Genomic DNA, 20,957 nt, shown 5'->3' on the forward strand with positions numbered 1-20,957 from the left:
AATAAATAATTAAGGCTTAGCCCACTTACATTGTCCACGTCATAAAATTCAAAGAAGCATAGACATGAGGAGGATATTGGAGTATAATGTTCGACTCTCTTCCATGGTTTGGACTTTTGGAGAAACTAGCTGTGCATGAATTTAATAGAATCATATATCAATCTTTCCTAACTAATTCTTTTACACTGCACGTCGTGGGAAATTTTGCATCTACGTGGACTTCTTGCAAAGAATCCCTTTACACTGCACTTCGTGGGAAATTTTGCATCTACCTGGACTTCTTGCAAAGAATCCTTCGTTTTTCTGTGATACAATCCAACAAACAAAATTACTGCTGGATTCGAATAGACATGACAAAACAATATTGTGTTCTTTCTACTCCATATTTGGAGAATCCTATGAATCAAATAGGCCCTAATATAACGCAACTGTTTGTCCAAATCGATTACGAGTGGCCCAATGCCTCTAGATTAGAAAGTGAGGTAAACATAAACACCAATATGATATCTGAATTCTGAAGTCCCTCGAAAAGAAAAGAAAAAGAAAACATGACGTTGGTGGATTTTTGCGGTTAACAGCTTATCATTCAGATCATTCAGCAGGATGTTCTGCAGCCACAAGAATTTGTTGCAGGCTCTAACATACTCTACTTTCCGTTGTAACTGGTAAGTATGAGAGTACTCGAGGATCCTTCATTTCTGCTTTATGGTACAACTGAATGGACCAGGAGACTGGGAAAAGAGCTGGAGCTTATGTTTCTGCTTTACAATGCAAAAAATGAGACAACTGGCTCGATCAAATGACTACGTATTCTCTTGTCAACAACTGATTCTAGGTTAATTTGTAGGAATTAGCCACCATCCTCCGCTCAAGAGAACATGAATTAAATGCTCTTGTATTATTGACCACTGAGATTCTTTGGTTCTACTCCAGCATCAGATGAATTAAGCTCCTTTCCGGCAAAATCATCATTCATATTTCATCGTCCCACCCCACAATGTTTGCAGTGGCCCCATTGACCATCTTCACAAGGGTGGCCTGAAAAATGCAACTCAGATCAGAAAACAACGATAGGAAGTGATTTTACATTTTATCAGCAAAAGCTAATTTTAATTTTAATTATTCAACTGTACTAAGTACTAGCGCATGTCAAACTGAGAGAAGAAGAAAGAACTGACAAGGAACAAAGTCATCCAACGTAAATTTCTGTAAGCTGGTCTTGCATTAACTTCTTGCCCATTGCGGAACGAATTTGCCATTTACAATAGCAGCAGATCCAGAAGAATTGCGAGCAATTGCAATAGCAAACACACTTTGGGCAGCCAGAAGCAAATGTTCAGAAGTTTTATGACACACATTGACATGTCCAATTCGAAAATTGCATATATTATATAGTAGTGCACATGAGATATCAATGGTACCACATGCCACATATAACATCTTTGCTGGAATCACATCCTACAGCGGAAATTTGCACAAGGGCACTACTGCAACAACTGATGCAAAATGCATCTAGCCAGGTTCACGTTGATGTATTGTAACACCTATGTACTAGCCTCCTAGGAGGTTGTCTTCCCCTCTTTTCAATACAATGAAACGCAAAGTCTTTTGCGTTTTCTCGAAAAAAAAGGTTCACGTTGATGTAAGTACATGGCAAAGCTTTGTCTTGAAAACAATAACATGAGACAGATATTCACAGACCTTTCATAGCACAATATAAGTGTATTTACTTATGCTTCATCGGAAGACACTAATGGAGAATCCAACCGATGAGTGGCTAAGAACTGAGAGCAGCTCAGTTGGCTAGAGGTTTCTCCCAGATTCCAAACATGCCACAGGTGCTAATGCCCCCGCTAATCAAGTTATTTTTTTAGGAATGAGTGGCTGAGAAGATGCAAAAACTAATATCGATACATCATTGGCAAGTTGGCTACGTGCATGTTCTGGCTCATGGAGTAGAACTTTGTATATTGGGTGACAAGCTAACATGATTATGGAATTCCGACTGAATCTTTGGAGATGATGATGTGTCCAGGCACATGGGATAAACTTATTTGTCGATAGTCTTCAATAGATTGACAACCAAATTATGGGACGTGCATGCATGCAACCATCTAAAGAGATGACATTCTGAATAACGGACTGGGCATCCTGCCTTAAGAACATCACCGAAACACTCACAAATCGCCTCAAAAATGTTATCATCTCCCTGGTCCATCGTAACAAATATGGCTTCATTACAGGCTCTACAATTCTAAACTGCCTGACTTGGAGCTTTGAATTTCTCCACCAGTGTCAGAAGTCTAAAAGGGAGATTGTTGTTCTTAAGCTTGACTATGAGAAAAGCGTTTGACACTTTGGAGCACTGAACGATCAACTTCATGCTTCACAACTATGGCTTTGACAACCGTTGAATCGGTTGGATAAATTCTCTTCTTGACTCTGGCTCTTCTGCCTCCCTTTTGTGTTAGCTGCTGGCCTTCTTTAGCTTTGCAACTCAATCTTCTTCATCTCCCGATTCCTGCTGCTGGTGATGATTACCCAATTGTTCAGTACACCAACGATACTCTTCTCATTATGAAAGCTTGCCTTCGTCAGCTCCTTTGCGTCAAAGGTCTTTTAGAGAGCTTTGGTCAAGGTCAATCCACTAGCGCCATCAGATTAACTTCAATAAATCCGGCATTCTCCCCGTCAACATGCTCGGGGACAAAATGACTAATTTAGCCAGTCTGTTTGGCTGCAAAATTGAGTTCAATCCTTTCACCTACCTTGGACTCTCTTGGTATCATTAGACACAAAATCAGGGATTATCGACAGAAGATTAGCTTCCTGTCTGTCCTTCATGTCTCTCTTAGTGGCCAAAGTGCCCTTCCAACCTTTTACGTGGGCACCCAATGTTAGGGCATAAGCCACGCCGGCTGTGCCGGGCGCGCACGTGTGAGCGGGAGCGGGGCGCGGCGGGTGCGTGGCAGGTGTACGCTTGAGCACAGGCGAGTCCGTGCGGCGTGCTGTGCGTGCATTAGACTAGGGTTTAGGTAGCGTGCTGGACCGGGTCTCAAGGGCACGACTTGACGCGGGCCTCGCGCGAGCCGGGCATGTACGTGCGTGCGGTGGCCGCGGCGAGAGCGGGCGGGCCAGATCGTGCGCGATGGAGGGGGGCGTGCGGGTCGTGCCCGACGCCGGCCCTGGGTATAAGACCTGAGTGGGGTGCATTGTAATCCCTGTGGTGAACGAGTCTGTTGCTCGTTGAAAAGGCCGTACCAGCGGCGGCAGCGTTCGTGCGCTGGGGAGAAAAAACCACCACTGTGTCCCTGTGTTCTCTTCTTCTTCCTCCTTCCTTCTCTAGCTATCGGTAGAGCAGCGAGGTGACAGGCAGTGCGAGAGGGAGAGAGAGGCACCAGGGTTCCAACACCCAAGACATCCCTTTCCAATTACGAGTACGAGAACTGAAAGACATGAAAATTCTCATGATGGTGCCAAAGACATTGTTGAGAGATCTAGAAGAATTTGTGTCTGCGGTAAATTTGGATTCTCCCAATAGACCTAAGGCTCCAGCAGCCTGGTCTAGTGTTTAACACCCCAAATGCAATGGGTTTCTTGGTATTATGAACCTCTCTGCTCAGAATGAAGCTCTGTTGATGAAACATCTCTTTAAATTATATAACAAGGCCGACATCCCCTGGGTCAATCATCTGGAATTACTACACCAATATCCCTCCTCATACATCGAGGCCCATGGGATCCTTCTGGTGCGTGACGTGTACAAAATTGATCACAAATACAGACAACAGGCTTCTTAATCTATTGCAAGGGAGATACTGCTCTCTTCTGGAGTGACAACTGGTCTGATCACCTTTTAAGGAGAAGATTTCCCAGGCTTCATTCCTTTGCCCTTGATAACCTTATCTCAGTCCATGACGTGCTTGCTGTCAAAAACCCTTTTAGATCTTTTTCATTTCCCTCCGTCCAGCCAGGCTTTTGATGAATTCCATGAGTTCAGGCAATTTCTGTCCAGCCTGCATCTTTCACTGATATTGCTGATTCTTGGTCGTTTGCATTGGGCTCAAAATTCTCCCCTTCTAAAATCTACAGAGCCTATTTTCAGCACATTCAGGTCCTTCCTTCTTCTTCTTCTTCTTCTTCTTCTTCTTCTTCTTCTTCTTCTTCTTCTTCTTGGCTCTAGAAATCCAGGTGCCCCAACGTCGCCAGTTCAACCCCCCTGGAGGCTCCAGTTGTGCTCTCTGCCGATCTGATGCTCCGGAAACATGTGAGTACCTCTTATGGCACTGTAGCTTTAGCTCTAACTGTTGGCATACTCTTGATATTCACTTTGATCTTCCCTGCCATCCATGAAGAAATGGTCTCCCGGGTGAAGTACAAGATCACCAAGCCTTTCTTCTCTGAAGCCCTGAACAGTTGCGGCATAGAATATTTGGAAGCAAAGAAACAACAAAAGGTTTGACAACATTACTCATAATAGGGCTTCTTGGTTGTTTAATTTCAAGAGAGATTCTGCCTTATTTCTTACAGATTGAAGGAGGAGCTTGCCACCTCTCTCAGGTCTTGGCTGGACCATCTAGAGGCTAATTCTGTGCCAAGCCTGTCTATGTGTTCTTCTGTATAGCCCCCTCCCCTCTATCCCTTTCCAGCCTTGTACATATCCTCTCTTGTATATATTATTCCTATTATAAAGTTTTACTATCGGGGCCTCCCCTAAGGTTTCTCCCTTTCTAAAGGTACACTACAATAATCTCCTTGCCATGACTCTCACTATCACCAGCCCTACACCCATTAAATACATATACAATCAGTTATACACAAGGATCAAGATCACACAACCAAACATCAATATTCACAGCAGGAAGAGTCAATAAGATTCCTTCATATTCAGTAGTTTTTGCTATATCTATTAACATAGAACTAACTTACCCACTACAAGTTCAATTTGCAGGAGATAAAGAAGTAGGCTAAGCAAAGATACACTAATTGCGAAAGCCAGAAAGATAAGATTTTACACTTTGACGTAAGGCAATTCAGAAATTTCAGAAATGTGAAGTCAACAGTTTTAGAAGGAAATGGCATTTAGTTTACTGGGAAAAAGAAGGCAAAATGGTATACACATACCACACTTTCAGGAACTCCTGGAGGGGGTAATGAAAGATTTCTTGGTGGTGGTGAGCGAAGATAAGATCTCTTATCAAAACGCCATTCCCCAATCTTACCATAAGTCAGCTCACCCTACGTTTGAACAAGATAATCACAAACAAGCTATCATGAGAAGCTTATAAAGTTGCAATTTTGTTGCAGTAATAAAGAAATAGATTTTACAGAACAATGGCAGGCATCTTCAAGATGATGACAGATGTTTAAGGTTAAACAGAAGTCACCTTTAATGAATAGTCACACCCGTAAGTATAATGGATGATGAAAGTGTTGTCTGATTTTGCGTCCCATGGAGGCTGCGACGAGAATTAATCACATATTTGATGATATGAGCTGCCATCAACAAACTACAGAATGATCTATCAAGTGGAAGAATTACTATGCACCTGAATCATGAAATCTTTTCGGAGGCTGTGGTGCACACCATGCAATGCACTTGCAACAGCATATGCATACCTATAAATATGAATAGAAAGAAGCTTCAAATAAGTCTCACACATGTTAAGTCAATAGGTAAACGTATATGGAACTGTACTGACATTTCCAAGACCCATCCAAAAGCTTTATCTGTCTCCGCATCCTCTTTCATTTGTAGCGAAACATTCATCCAGCTTGGAGCAATCTTCTCAAGCTGGGCCTTAGATATTTTGAGGACATCCAAAATAGGATAAAATCGTCATGACAGGTGAGTGTATTGAAATAGTACTTGCTAAAAGAACAAAGTTTTGGCACATTATGCCACCTTCGCATCTAGTATAGCTGAACCAGGCGTGGTAACAGAAGTAGGATCAATATTCCACTAATCTTCTCACAAGAGAAGAGCTCTACCTTCTGGATAATCACAGGCGAGTTGCCAATAGGATCAATATTTGAGACAGGGCCTTTTTCTTCTGGAAAGAACTTCCTTAGTATCTTCTCATTGTCAGTTGGTTTGATGTAGAAAAAGGGAAATGCGGCAGGTTCTTCACCATGAGCTAAATTTGGCAAAGGCTTCACAAAGATATGATCTGGCTCAGCCATAAGTATATAACTGCAAATCGTTTTATTAGGAAACCAGCGAACCTAAATAATCCAGTGAAGACAAACAAAGAACAAAAGGAAATATGCTTACTCCTCCTTGATGTTAGCCTTTCGCAACCATTGGACAAATGCCCAAGGTCTATTGAGGACAATGTAACCCTGAGCAAAACATCATATTAGCAAAAGTTCATTTCAACTCCAGAAATGGTAACAAAACGGAACCCTCACCCGATCAGCGCCTTCAGGGAGGGGGTCAACCACTAGGGTGGGTATCTCATCCATCAAACCATCCGGCTTTCCGGAGTGAAGGATCCGCGTGAAGCCGCCCATATCCGAGCCAGGCCTGCCTCTCATCTGTTTGTACCAGTAGTACATTATCCGCGACTGCCACTGGCTGTACAGCGCATCCGTCGCCGTAAGGGCGACGTGGAACCTCTTCGACGGGTCCGAACCAGACCCGGAGGAGACGGCACCGCCCTGATCGCCGCCGCCGAGCAATTTGCGCGGCCCGTCCCCGTTTCGGCTGTGGCCCACCATTGTCAGGAAGTTGTAGGTCGCGAAGAAGCAGCCGACCGAGATGAGGATGAGCAAGTACGGAGAGGCCTTGCCGGCATTCTTCCTCCCGGTGAGCATCATCGACGCTCCGATCCAACAAGGGGGCGGGTTGCGCCTGGGGTCCCGTGGGATCACGGCAAAAGGGGAGCTCACCCAGTAAAGGGGGAGTCAGAGGCCTGGTGGTTCGGCGGCGCCGACGACGATTGAGGGTTTAGGGGCTCCCGATTCGGCTCGATCGTGCCGGTGAATTGGATTCGGTGGATCTGAGATCGCGGTCAACCCGCGACACAGCAGAGAGCGCGGGGACTAGTAGGAGGTGACTACTCACTTCGATGACGAAGGGAGGGAATGAGGGAGTGACTGTTCGCCGGCCGCCTCCGGCCCGGTGGTTTCGGCGGCGGCCGCGAAGAGCGCTGACCTCTCTCCGGTAAGCACAAAGGAGTGGTGGTGTAGGCTTAGGGGGAGGAAGAAACGAGAGAACGGCGTTGCGGTAGTAAACGCTGTAACGGTAAGAGCACAAGCATCTCTACTATTATCAGCACGAGAGAGGACAGATCCAACTCACCATCTCAGTCATCTAATTACATCATCAACGATCAAGATATGCTGTTAACGAAACTAAACAATTTTTGTTAGTGCTAATCGTCCACCCCCACGTCGTCTCGCGGTTATCCCCCCGCTCGCCCGCCTCCTCCCTTTCCCCCTGCTCGCCCACCTCGCCCCGCTCTCAGCGCCTCCTCCCGGTCGCTTTGCTCGCCCGCCTCGCCCCGCCGCCCGCGCCGCCCCCTCGCCCCGCCCGCCCGCGCCGCCCGCTCGCCCTGTACCCCGTGCGCCCCGTCCATGCCGCCCCCTCGCCCCGCCCCCGCGCCCCTGCCCGCCCGCGCCGCCCGCTCGCCCTGCACCCCGTGCGCCCCACCCATGCCGTCCGCTCGCCTCGCTCGCCCCTACACCTCTCACGGCCGGTGGGCGCCTCCGCCTGCCCGAGCTGCGGCAGCCTGCGGCTCGTCCGCCCCCACCTCCGGACAGCCTCCACCGACGTCTCCTCCTCGCCCGGCCGCAGCGGCCCACCGCACCTTCGCGTTCCTCCTCCGACGGACCACCATCGACGCGCGAACACAAGGTTCATACCGCCACTGTTCAATGCAATGTATCAATTTTACCTCTGCTTTTCATGTACCTCTAATGTGTTGTTTGTCAGGGTTGGCAGCTCCACCTAGCTTTGGAGCCTTCCTTGTCCAGATTGCCACGCTCCTCACAACTGCCCTCAGGTGCCCTTCCCGAGTGGACATCTCCTGCCGCCGTCTCGAGGTTGCGAACACAGTTACAACGACGGCAATGGTCAATAAACTGGCAGCAAGAATACTGAATCCGGCAGCCTTGGTCGGAGACACCTTGTTGGCATGCCACCCAAGACCACCACCGTGAGTAGTGTCTTGTGGACTAACTGCGGGAATTACAGTAATGTGAGGATGCGCAGCTGGAGAAGGAGACGACGTCGCTGGAGTCGGAGAGGAACCGGGGATCGGAATGGTGAGATGGTTGTTGTTTTTTCTGCAGAAAATTCAGGCAAGAATATTGATTTGTTAGGCAGCCAGTAGTTACCCAAGCTCTTTTGGTTCTTGAATCTCGATAAGAGAGGATGGAGCTCTTAGAGAAATTTTGGGATGTTGAGCATCTTCTCTGGGATTGATCCTGCGAACTAATTGTTCTCCACATTCCTGTAAACATTCACAGAATCAAGATTCAGGAATAGGCATGCGAGAAATGCAGTCAGACCTTTGTTTCGTGGAAATGTTTTTTCTCTCTCAACAACACGCAGGATTTTGCACGTTATCTCGTCAAGGAGTAGTGTGACCATCATCATTCAACAGTATGAGCTAAGGAGGTATCTGTGTAAATTGGTAAAGCAATTACACGTCTTTTAGGGGAAGATCACGCAGCACATCGAGTGTCCCGGTTAGCCTGTTGTTCTGCACATGCCTGCATCACATTGCAAATTCAGAAAAGCAATGCATTTAACCACAAACTACCAGGAAGAGAATATCACTGCATACTATGATAACAGGCATTATAATCATATGTGCTGAAAATATATTCTAATCATGAAGCTTTGGAGCATGGAGATTGACTATGAGTTCATATAGAACTAGGACTTCAGGTACACACTACACAACAATATTTCCCTTTACCCATTTGCTCGTACAGGATTTTCTTTTGAACTTTTTAATGCAGACCTGATTTTCCTTTTGTTTGCGTGTAATCCCCTTCCTCATGGGGAACGGATATGTCTCATATCGTGTTGCTGGCGTAGATCCAAATTTTCTATGATGTTTCTGTTAGACAATATATGGATTTTTTGGGTTCTAAATCATAGTCCCAACTTTCTGAACAAACTGCTAATAAACTTGATTGGTGATTATTCTTAATGAATTAGTCCATTTTAATGTAAAAGCAACTGAATTGATTTTTTTGTTTGGCTTCTGATACTAAGTATCTTCTAAATCCCTCACAAAAAGTATTATCTGAATCAATGTGCGGTAAAAACTGAGTTGTTTTTGCAATAGAAATATTCTGCTAATCAACGAGAACTCATGCCCCTAGATTGGTTGCTGATCAAGTTTGAAAACCGATGAGAAGAAGAAGAAGAAGAAAGACCCATTCTGCACCCGTGATGACCTGAAGCTCACATTTTACAGCAGAGGAGGATACGAGGAGAAGGCCATGCAGGTTGAAGGATCACCATGACATTGAGACGGGGCGCCGCTCCATGGACACGGCGGCGACGAAGTCCTAAACAACAATGCTCAAGATCGGCTACAGAAATTTGGTACTTACGCAACATTCAGCAGACTGCTGGTATTTCTTGATCAAATTCCATTCTTTTTTATGCGCTAGAGAGATAGGGAGCTTACTCAACATGCAAACAAGGATGGAACAAATTGGTTTATTATTTTTGGCTATGATCGGGATTTCCATTCTTTGTGTATTTACTACTGCTGCTACATCGTTAGTTGGAGCTGATGTGATCCTATATGTAATTGTGATGGTCAAGGGAGACATATATACCCTATATAACTAGTTCTTGTTGCTACTAAGGAGTGTACTACTTCCACTACTGCTATATTTTGCATAAAAGAAGAAAGAAAATAGCTTACTCTGTTCACAAAATAGCAGCGGACACAAGCAAATAAATTGGTAGACGAAGCTGAGGAGGACTATTTGTGAAGTACTGAGATGTAGTAAGACATGCCTAATCTGAATTTAGACATATGGAGGGCATGATAGTTTGTATGTTCAATTTTTTATTGTATGTTGAATTCTTATCCTCTACATCTGCCTCCACCAACATCACACACTTTTCCTTGACCTCCCACCAGCTACGCCCCGAGGTCATTGACACAGGCGACCAAGTGATTCCAACAATGTTAAGGAGGTTGTGGGTGAGAGCTCTTGTTCTCCTGGGGAGAACCTGTTGGCGCGTTCAACGATTCCAAGAACAAGGGAGGAGGCACTCGTGCGGGCTGCTCGAGGAAATACACCATTGAGCGAGGAAGTGCACGTATATGAAAGAAGGTACTGCAACCCGGCGGCACATATGAAGACCAGACAGAGAAGCCCTAAAGGAAGATGAAGACCATCATCAAACTTTACCTATATGTGTTTGGACTTGAATAATAAATATGATAAAAGCCTTGAAAATACCATATTTGGCAGCACTTAACAGTGTGATGTTGTGTTAACTCCTTTTCAAGTCTTAATATTCTCTCCCCCATTTTCATTCTTTAATTAAGGGTGTGCCCAGAGTATTATTGTTGCTGAGAGGGTTGTGCTAAATTTCATGCAAAGAATGAGTGGAATCGCTACAATGACAAAGGTGATAGGTGCTATTGTTTTGTAGCATATGGTACCCCTCTCTATCATAATTTGCTTCTATGTTGCTCATATGAGAATTTCTTTGCTCCTATTTCCATTCAGGCCATGGCTGATGCTGCTCGTCCAGCATGCATATTGGAAACAAGAAAAACTGCTCCAGGTTTACGTCTGGTTGACAAGTGGGCAGTAAGCATACCTTTTTTGTGTGGCCATTTCATCACTTTTAGTTCTTTGCCCTTCATTTTGATGCAGTTTTGCTCATGCTTGATATACATGCAGGTACTAATTGGTGGTGGGAAGAATCACAGGCTTGGATTATTTGATATGGTTATCATAAAAGATAATCATGTTTCTGTTGCCGGGGTATTACAAATGCAATGACATCTGTTGATCAGTTCTTGGTGAAGGAAAACCTTGCAGTTCCTGTTGAGGTATTATGATTGTGGTTGCATATACCATCTAAAATAAGTTTTCCCTGTGATTTGCCGTGCATGTATTCACAATCCAGCAGTTCACCTGTCTGTTTCAGAGTGATCTGTTTGCTATACCTATCTTCCTATTTATTTTGTAAAAAACGTCATATCTTATAATAAAAATAGAGAGAAATCAAGGCATATCTTCATTTTTTTTATTCTATGAATCAGGTCGAGACAAGGACACTCGAGGAAGTTAGAGATTTATTGAAGTATACCGATGAGAACAAAACTTCATTAACTCGTATAATGTTGGATAATATGGTTGTCCCTCTTCCCAATGGGGATCTAGATGTATCAATGCTCAAAGATGAAGTTCAGTTGATAAATTCCGTTCATGTTTCCCTCCCCCTTTTTTTATTAAAGGCTATCTTTTCAACGTGACTATATCTTTGCTATTGCTTGTTGTCGCCTGCTACTATGCTTCCTTTTTTTAACTGCAGGCATCTGGAAATGTGACGATCGACACGGTGAAGAAAATCGGAGAGACTGGAGTTACATACATTTCAAGGCATGAACACACCTTTATCATCCCCTTAACTGACAGCCCCTTAAAATTCTCATTTTCGCTCTTCTGAATGTACCTTTCGAACAATTTGTCGATCCGTTGCAGTGGAGCGTTGACGCATTCCATGAAGGCGCTCGACATATCCCTCAAGATAGACACCGAGCTCGCTCTTCAAGTTGGAAGGCGTACAAATCGCGCCTGACACCGCAAGTTGAGTTCCGCCTGTGTAATAACTTGCCTCCCGTTCTCCTATACTTCTATAACCCAACCCTTTTGCGGTTGACAGGATGTCTCTCTGCTTGGCGTGCCTGGTCGGTTTGTCATTCCACAACTTGCTCGCTGTGATTTCTAACTAATATGTGGTTGGTCGAGCAGTTCGGACCAACAATACAGTTACTACAGTATACAATGGAACAACAACAATAATAGGTTGAATGGCCCAGCTTGGAAGCTGGATCTAGCAAATGGAGCTTTCAGTCGTTGCCAAACATTTAAGCCGTTGACTACGCAGGTGAGAATTACTGCTTTTTTAGGGGAGAAAATTGCTCCTAAATGGCGTGCAAGAAGTTATAAACAAAAGGTTTTGCCTTGCTTGTTGCCTTTACTCTTATTTTTTTGAAAAGGAAGTTAAACCTCCGGTCTCTGCATCAATTAATGCATGCAGTCATTTTTATTAATCATTTCATAAAGTTCTGATAAAAACATACATCAATTCATCTGAAGCCATCACGCACACCTACAAACTTGATAATGTGGAGTGCTCTCACTTCTTATATCTAAAACTGGTGTTGTCGTCAATCCATCCACAAAATCACCCTTTCGCAAAAATATATACCGGTAGTAAATAACATCAGGGCCATGTTTGTACTTTCTCATTTGTTAAGAGCATCTCCAACAAGGTGATGTATAATAGATTTCAAAAAAAACAAGGTGATGTATAATAGGGCACTTGATGTATTAACTGTTTTTTTTGCATCACCATGCCCAAAAAAGGAGCTCCAACACATGATGTATATATAAATTTGTGTCGTCCAGTTTTAGGGCTTGATGTAAAAACAGACGAAGGTGATGTAAATTTGCATCACCTGGCTGTGTGCTGAAACGCAAAAATGGCTGCAACCACGTGCAAGTGGAACTTCAGCTACTGCCCCCTACCCACATGCCCCCCCTCCCCCACCGTGCCTTACCCACCATAGGTTTGACCTTCCCCGCCTATATATTCATCCGCGTCGCCACTGTCGTCATCACTGAATCCGTCGCGGACCCAACATCCCTGCCTTCTCCCCCGGCTTCTCTCTACCATGTTTCGGCCGCCACCCGAGGAGCTACACCGGCTTCTGTAGTGTGTGTCGCGTCAAAACGGACGCTACTTGGTTGAGATCACGCAGGGGCGGCGTGCGCTACTGGCTCGAGATGTGGGACGAGTCGGACGTCGCCGCTTGCGCCTTCGCCAAAGCTTGGTGGTGGCTCGACCCACTCAAGAGGGATTTAAATTTCCTAGAGATCAACAACGTGGCCGATGCGGAGTTCGTTGGTACTGACATCAAGATGATGACCATCACTGAGAAGAACGAGACACAAATCATTGTTGACCAATGATCATGTTTGGACTTGAATAATAAATATGAATGGAGCTATTTTTTATTAAAGATTGTTTTCAGTTGGAATTATTGTTGTAAATAATATATTTATGTGTGTGCAGTTTGTTATTCTATATTCATGACATTTAGATAGATCTGATTTATTCCTTTATAGCATAAATGGAATTGAATTATAATGTAATTAATGAATAGGCACATTATACTTTAATTTGTTGAGATTTCAAATGAGGTTGCGGGAATCAGAATAAAACTCTCATGTGGTTGACATAGCTTTTATGTTTTATTTTTAGATGAAATTTCTATATTTACTTACCTTAAGATATATTTGATTTCATTTTTGTGTGTTGAGACAAGGAGCAAGCAAACTGTTGATTTTGCGAAGAACAATTGTCACTAAATTATTGATTTTGATCAAAAACAACATGTAGCCTGGAATCAAGAAATATATTCTATGCGTTAAATGATGCAGGAAAACATGATTCAGCCTGCAGATTAATGTCAAATATAAGAGACTGGAGGTGGTGTTTCGGGCAACATTGGCGATTGTCTTAGCAGCTAAATAGTGGCGAACAATAGTTGTCATAATATTGTGAAAATATATTCTGATTAATTCTACCTTGTACATGTGATTTGTAGATGCCTATGAATTACAATACATATTTTATTGGCTAAGAAAGGAAGAAATATTACGGATGTTCATTAAGATTCTTGATTTTTGAATGCTGGTGGCAGATTTGATATCAATATGCTTTAGGAAAGTTGAAATTTGAATGTTGGTGACGGATTTGATATCAATATGCTTTAGGAAAGTCAGTACATATCTCGTCAAGATTTAAATTTCGTAGAGTATGTGAAATGTTTGCTAAATCCTTGCTTGTGCAAGAGACCATATGTAAACTTAAAATGTAAGCTTCATATATTCAAATATTGTTTATTCATTAAATTACAATAAAACGTGTGTTACATGTGCAAGCTTAATACAACCTGATGAATGAAGAAATTCATTCGATTACACGTGCGTTGCACGTGCACTGTTACTAGTAACCATGAAACGGACAAAATTCACAAACACGTGTCTTACGGATTTATCTTTACTAGTACTAAATATAAGTCTTTTTACAGATTTTATTAAGATACTACATAGGGATGTATATAGATATACTTTAGAGTGAGATTCACTCATTTTGCTCCGTATGTAGTCCTCTAATGAAATTTCTAAAACTACTTATATTTAGAAACGGAGGGAGTAGCAAACATGTCAATACGTTTACAACGGAAGAAAAAAATGTTATGTCATTAGCCTAATAAACATGGGAGCTGCTACAAATCATCCTCTTGATAGCAGCCAAATATAAGCCACCGGATTAGCCGTTGATTCATGCAGGTATACTCTATTTTGAGCCACTCGATGTGTGAGGACAACGTTAAACGAAGCACCACATCGGGTCATCCTCAACCTGCCAATTTCTCTATGCAACGTCTTCAACCATCACGTGTCCTGCACACGCGTCGTCCCCCGACTCCACGTGCTGCACATGTATCTCCGACGAGAGCTGCACACTCGTTGCCGTTCTAAGCGCTCCATAGCAGCATTGAACACTACATCTAGCCGCCTTCGAGCACTGTGATTCAACACCGGAAGCGTCGGTGAGCGCTGCATCGGAGCACTTGGAGCCGTTGGCGAAGCTCCATTGTAGCACCAAGCGCTACATCACAGCTTCGAGGGCCGCTCGCGAGCGCTCCATAGTAACACCGAACGTTGCATCGAGCCGTCGGCGAGCGCTGCGATGCGGCACCTGGAACCGCCGGCGAGAGTGTTGCATCGGAGCATGGGGAGCCGCCCGCGAGCGCTCATTGCAGCTCCGTCGTCAGCAACTTGTAGCACCAGCAACACCGACGAGGTGCATGGCAACACCAGCACATCGACGAGATTGCATTGCAGCACGACTGCCTTGGATGAGATGTTGCATAGCAGCACTAGCGGTCGTGGTCGAGCACGGGTCGCGGTGTCGCATCGCGCGGCAGCACCGAGGAGCGGCGAAAAAGCCCAGTGGTGCTTCCATTGAAAGTTTCATCGCAACGCCAAAGATGTTGCACCAAGCTATTGTGATGGGGCATACGCAGCGGTGGTCGACGTCAATACCTCTCTCGATTCCACGACATCATGGGATGGTGGTCACCGCTGGGAGCGTCTCTCGCATGGCCGGCGTCATGAACAGAAAGAGGAAGAGGAATAAATGTGTGGACGAGAAAAGGACCGTAGAGAAGATAAGGCTCGAAAGAGATGTGTGGGCAGGCCCCGCATGAGGCATGTGTCTAGAGGAGGAGGTGATTTATCAGAGCGAGAGATCAACCGGTTGATTTGAAGACTTCTTCAATAAACATTCCTTAAGCCCTTTCATGGACATGAGGATTACATTACGAGCAAAGACCCGCCTAAGAGGAGTGTGGTTGTGCGTGAAAAAATGGTGAAGGCCGTACATAGCCCTAGCTGCCGGCCCAACCTCCCCGCTCACCTCCGTGTGGCTTTCGCCTTGCCACCGACGCCTCTTGGGTTCAATCCTCTTCTTCGATGTAACAGTTACACATGCCCACACCCGTCTTTTCTTTCTTCTTCTAGTAATTCTCACTTTATAGATAAAATTATGGCATCCGCCCCTATCCCCAAATCCACATGTTTCACTTTCCTTCACAATTTTGCAATGCATAGACATAGGATTTGCCCTAAAACAAAACAACGCAACAATTCAAATCAAACATGGGCGCATGTAAAATGATGATAATTTAAAACCTTAGAAAATGCATTTGAAAATGATAATGTTGAAGTTAATGCCCTTCAAAGCTTCTAAAAAGTATCAATGTAATTTAAAATAATTCTAGATGGACTACCTTGATTTCTTTGACAATAAAAGCAATTAAATTGCATATCAAAGATCTACTAAAATGAGACACTTTCACTTTATGAAACATAATAAGGCACTTTCACTTTATTGAACATCATATATTTTAGACTACTCTTATAAAATTATAAATGATTGTATTGTAAAATTTCAATATTTTTTTAGAAAATCAAATAATACATTTACATATACTTTAAACCTCCACTTGAATTTAAATCAAGTTTGTCTTTTCACTCCGGCTCCACTGCGGCTATGGTGGGTTGGCGCGGGGTGGAGTGGATTGAGGCTGGGAGAGCGGGCGGATTGTCGGGGTGGGTCTTATGTTACCGTGGTCGGTGGCTGACGGACGCGGGCAACTCGCGAAGGGATTGCTGGTTGATCGCTTCTGCCGATGACCGATGAGAGCGAGGTGGTGGCGATGGGATTGCTGGACCTCCCCTAGGAAAGTGATGGGATTAGTTTATTTTTATAGCATCTTGTGACACATTAGTTTCCTTATAATTGTGTATGATAACTTTCCTTGTCTGATATGAATAGACATGGACACGCGATGGGCGTACGAACTGCCAGCCAATGGTGAAAGCACATATGATCCCTTGGTGGTTTTGATAATTCATGACAACATACATTGTCTATTGGACTAACACTTTTACCTAGTATATTTTAGGTATAGTCCAGAGAGATCATTGGCCAAAATGATTGTGAGGAGAAGCCCCTTGATGTAGGAAAGGAATATGATTGGCTCAAGCTTCAAGAAAGAAGACTCTACATTTTACATTTGTGAGAAATCACTTTTGAGTCCATAGGAAAGCCAATACTATTAAAAGGGGGGTGAGGTATTATGATGAATTGGTTGCTCAAGTGCTTAGAGGTAGCCACAAAAATATTCACTCATTCTCCCACAAAATATCTCTGTCCAAAGTTATACCAGCAAAATCGGTGCCGCCAACTAATTCCACTCGGCCCTACCGATTGTCCACCAGACAGATCCTATGTCAAACCCTACCATCTCGGTACCAACAACTTTCACATCGGTACCATCGAGATTTAGTGACCAACTTTCTGTTGAGAAGATTTCAAGAATCGAAAATTTCCGAGTTTGAAATCGGTCTCGCCGAGATTTGGAAACTGGTCTAGGTCATCATATCGGTACCACCGAGATTTTTATATCGGTCTCACGGAGAATTCAAAAGTTGCCCCCATTTAGTGCAACTCGGTACCATCGAGATTCTTTTCGGTGTCACCGAGTTGGGCAATAATGTTGTAACAGTTGGATTTTGGGGGATGCCTATATATACCCCGACATCTCCTCTCATTCATAGAGGAAGCACTCAGAACATACTTACACTTGCGAGATCCATTTTTCTGAGAGAGAGCCACCTACTCAAGTGTTGATATCAACAGATTCACATCCAATCATTTGAAACTTGATCTCTAGCCTCCCCAAGTTGCTTTCCATAAGATCAATCTCTCCTACCCCATGCCAAATCTATGAGAGATTGATTGAGTGTTAAGGAGATTATCTTTTGAAGCACAAGAGCAAGGAGGTCACCTTTCTACTGCATCTATTACCTTTTGGAGGGTGGTGCCTCCTAGATTGGTTAGGTGTCGTTTGGGACCCTCCTACTTCGTGTTGTGGAGTTGAACAAGAAGTTTGTACGGGCAAGGAGATCACCTACTTCATGAAGATCTACCATGAGTGACGCTAGTCCTGTGTGGACGAAAGCCGTGGTGGAATAGATGATTGATTGTTTTGCTGTGTATCCCTTGCAACGGCGCCAGGAAGTAGTTGTGTCGATGGCACCAGGAATCCTTCAGCAACGACTACGCCTTAAGGGACTTCCTAGGCAAGTATGCAAAGGATTCCCCCCGTGGCCTTGGAGCCTTGCGTTGGTGTTCCCTCGAAGCGGAAAGGTTGATGTAGCACAGCGATGGTAAGTATTTCCCTCAGTTTGAGAACCAAGGTATAAATCCGGTGGAAGAGTATCTCAAGATCCTGCACAAACACAAAAAGCTTGCACCCAACGCTATGAAGGGGTTGTCAATCCCTTATAGATTGTTTGCCAAGTGAGAACTGAAAGCAACAAAGTAACAAAGCAAAGTAAAAGCGGAGATGTAAACGATGGATGTGAATAGACCCGGGGGCCGTAGTGTTTACTAGTGGCTTCTCTCATGAAAGCAAGTAGACGGCGGGTGAACAAATTACCGTCGAGCAATTGATAGAACTGTGCAGAGTCGTGACGATATCTATGCAATGATTATTTCTATAGGCATCATGTCTGAAACAAGTAGACCGATACTTTCTGCATCTACTACTATTACTCAACACGTCGACCGCTATCCAGCATGCATTTAGTGTATTAAGTCCATAAGAACAGAGTAACGCCTTAAGCAAGATGACATGATGTAGAGGGATAATCTCAAACCAATGATAAAAACCCCATCTTTTTACCCTTGATGGCAACTGCTTGATGTGTGCCTTGTTGCCCCTACTGTCACTGGGAAAGGTCACCACATGGCAGAACCCAAAACCAAGCACTTCTCCCATTGCAAGAATCATAGATCTAGTTGGCCAAACAAAACCAAAGACCGGGAGAGACTTACAAGGATATCAAATCATGCATATAAGAAATCAGAAAAGACACAAATATATATCATAGATATTCTGATCACAAGTCCACAATTCATCGGATCTCGACAAACACACCGCCAAAGAAGATTACATCGGATAGATCTCTATGAAGATCATGGAGAACTTTGTATTGAAGATCCAAGAAAGAGAAGAAGCCACCTAGCTACTAACTACGGACCCGTAGGTCTAAAGTGAACTACTCACGAGTCATTGGAGGGGCGATGATGATGATGAAGAAGCCCTCCACCTCCAAAGTCCCCTCCGGCAGGGCGCCGGGAAGGGTCTCCAAATGACATCTCACGGAAACGGAAGCTTGCGGCGGCGGAAAAGTATTTTCGAGGCTCCCCTGATTTTTTGCGGAATATTTGGGAATATATAGGCGCAAAACCTAGGCCAGGAGGTGGCTAGGGAAGCCACAAGCTTTCCCACCGCCGCCTCCCCCTGGTGGCGTGGTGCAAGCTTGTGGGCTCCCTGCGGCCCACCTGGCCTGGCCCAAAGGCTCCCTGGACTTCTTCCGTTCAGAAAAAAATCATTTCGGGGATTTTATTCCGTTTGGACTCCGTTCCAAAATCAGATCTGAAAAGAGTCAAAAACACGGAAAAACAGGAACTGACACTTGGCATTGAATCAATAAGTTAGTCCCCCCAAAAGATAAAAAGGTACATAAAACATACAAAGAAGACAAGATAACAACATGAAACCATCAAAAATTAGAGATACGTTTGAGACGTATCAAGCATCCCCAAGCTTAACTCCTGCTCGTCCTCGAGTAGGGAAGTGATAAGAATGAATTTTTGATGCTTTCATGCTACCTAGCATAGGTGTCCTTTGTAATTCCTCTTATGTGACGTGAATGTTCAGATCCATTAGATTCAAAACAATAGTTTGCTATTGACGTGGAAACAATAATAATTCGAGCAAACTAGCAAAGTAATCATGAACTTTCAAAATAACAAGGCCAAAAGAAAGTTATCCCTACAAAAGCATATAGTCTGGCTATGCTCTATCATCATTGCACGACGAATTTAAATCATGCACAACCCCAGTATTGGCCAAGTAATTGTTTCACACCTTTACTTTCTCAAACATTTTCAACTCTCACGCAATACATGAGCGTGAGCCATGGTTATAGCACTATAGATGGTGTGGAATGTGGTGGAGGTTGCAAGACAAAAAGGAGAAGATAGTTGAAAGGATCGATATGGTTGACTAGAGGGGGGGGTGAATAGGCAACGACCACTTTTTAAATAATCTTAGCAAGTTAGGGTAAACTACATACGGGTTCACAAATATGACAACAATGGGGTGACCCGTAATGAAGCTAGCAACGATAGCTACTAAGACAAGTAAGGGAAAGACAACAACATAAGCATACACAAAGTAAAGGTTAGAGATAACCACAAGTGGAACCAATGAAGACGAGGATGTGTTACCGAAGTTCCTTCCCTTTGACAGGAAGTACGTCTCCGTTGGAGCGGTGTGGAGGCACAATGCTCCCCAATAAGCCACTAAGGCCACCGTATTCTCCTCACGCCCTCGCACGATGCAAGGTACCGTGATTCCACTATAGGTGCCCTTGAAGGCGACAACCGAACCTTTACAAACAAGGTTGGGGCAAACTCCACACAAAGCTTGGAAGCTCCCAACAAGACCACAAAGCTTCACCACAATGGAATGTGTCTTCGAGGTGACCTCAACCGTCTAGGATGCACAAACACCCAAGAGTAACAAGATCCGCAAGGGATTGGTGGGGGGATCAACTTTTCTCTTGGTGGAAGTGTGGACCTAGGCCTTCTCAACCAATCCCTAAAGAATCAACAAGTTTGATTGGCTAGGGAGAGAGATCGGGCACTTTTGAGCTTAGGGAGCAACAATGGAGCTTGGGAGGGTAAGAGATAGGGTTCCACAGCTAGAAGAACCCTTTATATAGTGGGGGGGGGAATCCAACCGTTTTCCCACTCACAGCTCGAGCCTAGCGGTACTACCGCTGGCTGCAGCGGTACTACCGCTGGGCCCCTGGTAGTGCATAAGCACTACCACCGCCAAGAAAGTCTTCGCAAAAAGGTCCGTCCACGTACAACCGCTAGGAAGGCGGTACTAAGCTCCTGGAGCGGTACTACCGCTGACCAGGGGCGGTACTACCGCTAGCACTCCAGCGGTACTACCGCTAGGGCCAGCGGTACTACCGCTGGGGGACCCTTTGCAAAGATGAAGGAAACACTACGGCGGGAG

At 44.4% G+C, this 20,957-nt stretch overlaps 1 protein-coding gene and 1 pseudogene across 1 annotated transcript; one reads left to right on the forward strand and one right to left on the reverse strand.

Moving 5' to 3' along the window:
* Positions 1 to 562: 562 nt before the first annotated feature.
* On the reverse strand, positions 563 to 7,241 carry LOC123439896 (hydroxyproline O-arabinosyltransferase NOD3-like). The gene is made up of 8 exons (XM_045116520.1): positions 6,412 to 7,241; positions 6,275 to 6,342; positions 5,992 to 6,193; positions 5,703 to 5,800; positions 5,550 to 5,619; positions 5,388 to 5,459; positions 5,125 to 5,238; positions 563 to 1,038 (listed from the first exon to the last, which is right to left on the reverse strand). Exons 1-8 carry the CDS (start codon positions 6,817 to 6,819, stop codon positions 973 to 975), a joined length of 1,098 nt encoding a protein of 365 aa, XP_044972455.1. The 5' UTR covers positions 6,820 to 7,241; the 3' UTR covers positions 563 to 972.
* Positions 7,071 to 11,794, forward strand: LOC123399511 (annotated as a pseudogene).
* The last annotated feature ends 9,163 nt before the right edge of the window (positions 11,795 to 20,957 follow it).

Source organism: Hordeum vulgare, chromosome 1H, assembly GCF_904849725.1.
Source record: "Hordeum vulgare subsp. vulgare chromosome 1H, MorexV3_pseudomolecules_assembly, whole genome shotgun sequence".
In the NCBI taxonomy this organism is placed as follows: domain Eukaryota; kingdom Viridiplantae; phylum Streptophyta; class Magnoliopsida; order Poales; family Poaceae; genus Hordeum; species Hordeum vulgare.

Excerpts from the sequence above, each read along its gene's own strand:
- LOC123439896 (XM_045116520.1), bottom strand. The coding sequence starts at position 6,819 with ATGATGCTCACCGGGAGGAAGAATGCCGGCAAGGCCTCTCCGTACTTG. Across the intron at positions 6,343-6,411 it reads TCCCTGAAGGCGCTGATCGG|GGTTACATTGTCCTCAATAG; the intron begins GTGAGGGTTCCG and ends TGTTTTGCTCAG. Across the intron at positions 1,039-5,124 it reads CAGGAGTTCCTGAAAGTGTG|GCCACCCTTGTGAAGATGGT; the intron begins GTATGTGTATAC and ends TGCATTTTTCAG.